Raw genomic sequence first — 6,734 nt, 5'->3', positions numbered from 1 at the left:
GAATTAAGAATATTATTCCTATCTAAAGCAACCATAATATCATATGTAATAATAAATAATTAGAAATTACAATTCATATATGAAAATAATTTTCTATTTTAAAAATTTAAGAAATTAATATAAGTTATAATAACATCAAAATTAATGTTACAAATCCATAATTTAGTATTATTCAAAATTGAAACAATTTTACAACTGAATTAACAACTTCCACTTCAATATTATTATATAAATATATTAATATGATAACGTTAACTTTATATATAAAAATTACTACATTCCTTCTTTTAATTTGGATGTATAAATGTTTTTATAACGTAAGTTAAAATTTTTACAAAAAATATACATATAGATATATTTTATTTCTAAATATTCTTGACATTCCATTTGATTTACTATTCTAACAAAAGAAATATTCTTTTAAAAAATTTTTATTTAATTCATAGTGTTATTCTTATAAAACATTCATTGGTAAAAATATATTGCAAACAAAAAATGAGTTAAAATATGAAAGAATATTAACAGAGGGTGATATAGCAGGAAAAATGCAAACTTACTCGGAAGGATACCTAGAAGAATGTTCATTAGATAATAAAAAAAACAAAAGGGAAAATCCGGTTCAAAACGAGAATCCGTGCGATCGATGGCATAGAAAAACTAATCCGTTATTGAGGAAAATATTTAATAAAGAAACTAGTAAAATGGACCCTAAATGGAGAGACCAAAAATGGAATAATGAATGGAATAAAATTTCAGCTAACAAGGTTAATGAACTATCTTCTATATTTCATCGAAGTGATATATCAGAAGAAGAAAAAAAAAAATTAATTCGTAATGTTAAGGATGAGCTCTACGTAGAATTTGCGAAATTTTCAGGTGAATGTAAGAAAGAGATGAGAGACAATAAAACAGAATCCGAATCTAAGAAAGAAATGATAGACAATAAAACAGAATCCGAATCTATGAAAGAGATGATAGACAATAAAACAGAATCCGAATATAAAAAAGAGATGATAGACAATAAAACAGAATCCGAATCTATGAAAGAGATGATAGACAATAAAAGAGAATCCGAATATAAAAAAGAGATAATAGACAATAAAACAGAATCCGAATCTATGAAAGAGACGATAGACAATAAAGCAGAATCCGAATCTATGAAAGAGTTGATAAACAGTAAAACAGAATCTGAATCTAAAAAAGAGATGAGAGAAAATAGAACAGAATCCGAATCTACGAAAGAGATGAGAGACAATAAAGCAGAATCCGAATCTGAATCTGAGAAAGAGATGAGAGACAATAAAACAGAATCCGAATCTTCAAAAGAGCAGGGAACAAATGAAATAAAAAATTATAAAAAAAAAATTTGGGAATTACTTATTGTTTTGATAATCTTAAGGAGAATATAAATTAATGGTTTAACAGAGAATATAGGATTAGTCATGAACAAGATCTAGTTAAAAAAAAGAAAAATTAATGTTTTTTCTAAATTTGTTTTATGGAAATATATTTTCTTCTTTAAAAAAAAAAAAATTAAAAGAGAAAAATTTTTTAGAAAAAAAAATTTCATGAGAATATTTTTTAATTTTTAAGAAAAAAATTTTCTTTTGGTGATAATAATATGATTAAAATTTTTTTTTATTATTTAGGTATTTTTATTATTTTTAAAAGCATTTACTTAAATTACTGAAAATTACTTATATAAAGAAATAAATATTATGTACTTAAAAATTAATTATTAATTAGAATATACGTTTTTAATAAAAATACATAATTCTTATCATAGTAAATCCACTATGAACCGCATTAATGCGGTTTATTTGTTTATATCATTAAAATTAGATTTAAAATCCATTTCATTATTAGAGAAAACTCCATATTCTCTTTAATAAATTGTTTTTCATTACTATAGCAAATTCATTGAATGATAATTTAATAAATTAAAAATGTAAATTATGGAAAGTAAATAAATCAGGTAGTAAATGTAGAGGTGGTTAATAAGAGGCTTCAATAACCTTTTTGGAAAATAAAAGGACTAGTTAAATGAAGAATACGAAGTTGGTCATGTACACAAAAAAAAAAAAAAAAAAAAATGATCAACTTTTTTTGTATGTAATTTTTTTTGAAAAAAAAATACAAAGATTGTCAGGAAAAAAAAAATTGATAAAAAAAAAAAATAAATCAATTGGAAAAAGATTTGTTACCAATAAATTAAAATAAAAAAAAATAAAAAAAAAAAAAAAGATTTTGTTTTTTTGGAATGAAATGTGATTTTAATGAATTTTGTAAGATAAAATTTTATACCAGTAACAATAAAATTTTCATGTAATTAATATTTATATATTTTTTTGTATTGTCAATAATTGTCTATGTTTGTTAATTCAATAGCAATATACATTAACTGCTGAATGTAACTCATAACAAATAAACAAGTAATATACATTTAATTATTAGTCGATATTCAATAAGGATTTAAATTTTTAATAAAAATAAGGATTTTTATTAAAGTAAATAAATGCCTATTGAAATTAAAGAATGCTGAACGAAGTAGAGCACATAGTTAAGAAGTACTAGTACAAAGCATATTAAAATACATATAAATACAACAAAATCGTAGTGACACCTCTACATGCTCTTTATTAATTGGTTTGTTCAGTATTATAGTAAAGTCACAGAACACCCAATAAATAAAGCAATGGTCTATGGTTATAACGCCGAGGTTTACCTTGTACCTAAATAGAAACTTTGTATATGTTGTTAAGTTACATGATTTTATTTTATTTTCAAGAGTCTTGTATTATTTCTTAATACTTTTTTCCAACTCTTTTTTATTTTCCTGATCTTTTAAATTAGGTGCTTTAATAAAATTCTGAATAATTACTTTATTCGAATTCTCTAATTAATTTTCTTTTACTTCGGGTTTAACTTCCATGATATATATATATTTATCCTTTTTTTTTTTATGATTACATATCCTAATTCGTCCATTACTGGTCAATAAAAGACTTCATTAACCCTTCTGATAATAAAAAGGAGTAGCTATATAAAGAATACGTAATTGGTTGTGCAAACGCGGAAAAAAAAAAAAAAAAAAAAAAAATTATTGTGTCTTTTTTGGATATTTTTTCTTTTGATAAATAGAGATACGTAAAAAAAAAAAATACATTTATTTTTTTTTAGATGATTGAATTTAGGAGAGAAAATTGGTAAAATATAAATGGAGAGTAAGATTTAGTACTAATAAAAATGAGATCTTAAGGAGATAAAAACATTTACACATAAAAGAGTTTAATTTGCATAATATTTATATTTTTAATTTGTGAGAGAAAATTTTATACATATAAGCATAAAATTTTTACGTAATTAATATTCATATAATTAATTTGCATTTATACTAATTGTTAATGTTTGTTAATTCAACAGATATATATTTAAATTGCTGAACATAACTCATAAGAATGAAATAAATAATTTACATTTAATTAATAATAAATGTTGAATAAGGATATAAATTTTTAATGAAAATTAGGATTTTTATTGATGTAAATAAATACCTATTGAAATCAAATAATGCTGAACGAAATGGATCACATAATTAAGAATTACTTGTTCAAAGCATATAGAAATATATATAAATACATCAAAATCGTAAGAGTAACTCTACATGCTCCTTATTAATTTGTTTGTTCAATAATCTCGCAAAGTCACCGAACATCCAGTTAATAAATCAATATCATAGATTCTTTAATATAATAATAAAATGATTCACAAGTTGTAACTATTGAAAATAATTTTTTTCATATTGTAGCCTATTCCGCTGAATGTCACTAAGTTTTCTTGACGTATAGTGAAAATATTGGCTTCACCTATATTGACTATATCGTTTAATACATTGCTCTATAAATAATACTATTGACCCTTTTTGTACAATATTTAGACGAATAAACATAATAAAAACATTTTATTTTGTGCATGCTAATTCGCAAGGACAATTTTCTATCATAAAGCTTGCTCTAAAATAGTTATTCAAAATGTATGTAAACAAAAAATATATGTATATACATACTAGCACTTAAAGTGAGCGCACATAAAAAAAAATAAATAAATAATAATATTTCTTTTTGTGGGTATGTACAATTAAAAAAATATATATATTATGATTATATTTTTTTTATTACTAAAAAAAAATGTAATCTTAAAAAAGAGAATTAGTTTTTTTTTTTTTTTTTGGAGGATAATGTGTAAACTACTTTGGAAAGTATATTTTTATTTTAATCTAAAATGTAATATTAAGGAAATTACATTTTGGAGTTTTGCTTATATTAAAAAAAAAAAATAATTAACTAATAAGTTATATTTAATGTTTATTAATAATAATAAAAATTTTATATAAAAATTAAGTAGAGTTTACACTACATTTCCCTTATTAATTTATTTGTTTAACACTAGAATAGTAATTGAACAGCCATTAATAAATCAGAGCTATAAATAATTTCTTTTCCTTAGGAATATTATATTATTTATAATAATTATAATAATTTTAATACTTCATGAACTGTTACTTGAATAATTTAAGTTTTTATATCTCCAGTATATACACTATTCTAATTATTTTAATATTATGTAATATCTATATTAAATGTAAGACACTTTTATATTTTACATATTTTTACTTGTAAGAACAACCTCTACATAAAATATTAATATAATAAAAATAATAAAAAATGCACTTTTATTAAATTTATGATTATTTTTAAGAGAAAAGTTAGTATTAAAATATTAAAAATGATAGTATTTATACACACCACTTTTTATTAATAATACATTAAAAATTCTAACAAATTAAATTTAAAAAATAAAAATTCTTATTAAAATTCTCCATTAATATTTATAAAGATGTCTTATAAAATATAACCATTTAAGAAAAAAGTTATATTAGAAAAAGACAATTGTTGAATTTACTTATACTATATAAATGAGTTACATAAATTTTTTGGTAAGTAAAATGAAAAATAAAAAATTTTGCTATAAATATATAAAAAGAAAAATAAATAAAAAAAATAAACACATCGTAATAATTATCAACACTTATTAAATAAAAATATAAAGGCTAAAAATAAAAAAAAAATAATTTTTTTTTATATTTAATTAGAAGATTATAATAATATATAAGCAAAATGTTATTTTATAATTCTGTTTTATCTTTATTTATTGATATTTTTTATATCGCAATAAAAATGAATTCATTTGAATTTTATAAGAAAAAATATATTATATTTAACTAAAGATAAATTTTTATATTTAGTAAATAACATTTATATTAAATTTGAAACTGATAAATATTACTCATAAAAAAGTAAATTTATAAAAATGTATTTTTAGAATAAATTAAGTAACTCTGTCAAAAAATAAACCTTTTTTTAAAAAATATTTTTTACTGTAAATATATGATTAAAAAAATTGTATTTTTCTTTTTTTCTTTTTTTAAATTATAATTAATTTATTTTACTTTTAAATGTGCTTTTCATAAGGATTTGTTATTATAATTTCTTTGAAGTAAATACCTATTTTCACTTTTTCTTTTGAATTTAGGTACTTAATAAATTTTTTTCATTTTTTTTCAAATAGTTGAAAAAGAAATTTTTTTTAAAAAATAGTTATAACAAAAAATAAATATGCACATATATTGTATAAATATTTATCAATAATGAAAATAAAAAAAAAAAATTAAGATAAAAAAAAGTATACTAGAAAAATTAAAAAAGTTATAATTAAAAGAAAAATATGCACAAACATAAATTATATTTACATAAGTGAAAAATTGTGACAAATGTAGTATACTGTATGAAAAATACATGCGTATAAAAATTTTTAATTTATAGAGTTTTTTTTTCTTTCTTTGATGGAGATATATCTCTATAATATACGATGATTTATATTTATAAATCATAATATACCGTATATAAAATAATTTGAAGTTCGACATAATTCACAGAAATTGGTAGTTTAGAAAATAAAAATAAAAAAATCGTTTAATATTAAATGTATATCATTTATAATTTTTATTGCATTAAATTAAAAATATTTAATTTTTTTACATAATTTAAAGATAAATTAAATCTTAATAAAATATTTTTAAAATAACCTTATCCGATTTATTATATTTTTTATTTATTTGTAAATTAACATTTTTATTTTATTTTTTAAAGAATTAAGAATATTACTCCTATCTAAGGTAACCATAATATAATATGTAATAATAAAAAATTATAAATTGTATTTCATATATGAAAATAATTTTCTATTTTAAAAATTTAAGAAATTAATATAAGTTGTAATAATATCTAAATTAATATTACAAATCCATAATTTAGTATTATTGAAAATTGAAACAATTTTACACCTGAATTAACAACTTCCACTTCAATATTATTCAATAAATATATTAATATGAAAACGTTAACTTTATATTCAAAAATTACTACATTCCTTCTTTTAATATGGATGTATCAGTGTTTTTATAACGTAAGTTAAAATTTTTACAAAAAATATACATATAGATATATTTTACTTCTAATTATTCTAGAAATTCCATTTGATTTACTATTCTAACAAAAGAAACATTCTTTTAAAAAATTTTTATTTAATCCATAGTGTTATTCTTATAGAACATGGATTGATGAAAATATATTGCAAACAAAAAATGAGTTAAAATATGAAAGAGTATTAACAGA

General features: G+C 19.4%; 1 protein-coding gene across 1 annotated transcript, besides 2 other annotated features; it reads left to right on the top strand.

The window, feature by feature from the left end:
- Nucleotides 1–242: 242 nt before the first annotated feature.
- PGAL8A_00325900 (fam-g protein) lies at nucleotides 243–1,409 on the top strand (the record flags this gene model as incomplete). The annotated part of the gene is made up of 2 exons (XM_028672285.1): nucleotides 243–317; nucleotides 447–1,409. 2 exons carry the CDS (start codon nucleotides 243–245, stop codon nucleotides 1,407–1,409), a joined length of 1,038 nt encoding a protein of 345 aa, XP_028528853.1.
- A 575-nt stretch (nucleotides 1,410–1,984) lies between these two features.
- Nucleotides 1,985–2,696: a repeat region.
- Nucleotides 2,697–3,312: 616 nt separating this feature from the next.
- Nucleotides 3,313–3,732: a repeat region.
- Nucleotides 3,733–6,734: the final 3,002 nt, after the last annotated feature.

Source organism: Plasmodium gallinaceum (assembly GCF_900005855.1).
Source record: "Plasmodium gallinaceum strain 8A genome assembly, contig: PGAL8A_v1_94, whole genome shotgun sequence".
Classification (NCBI taxonomy): Eukaryota; Apicomplexa; class Aconoidasida; order Haemosporida; family Plasmodiidae; genus Plasmodium; species Plasmodium gallinaceum.
The sequence above is the reverse complement of the archived record's forward strand: the minus strand, read 5'-3'. Positions and strand labels throughout refer to the sequence as shown.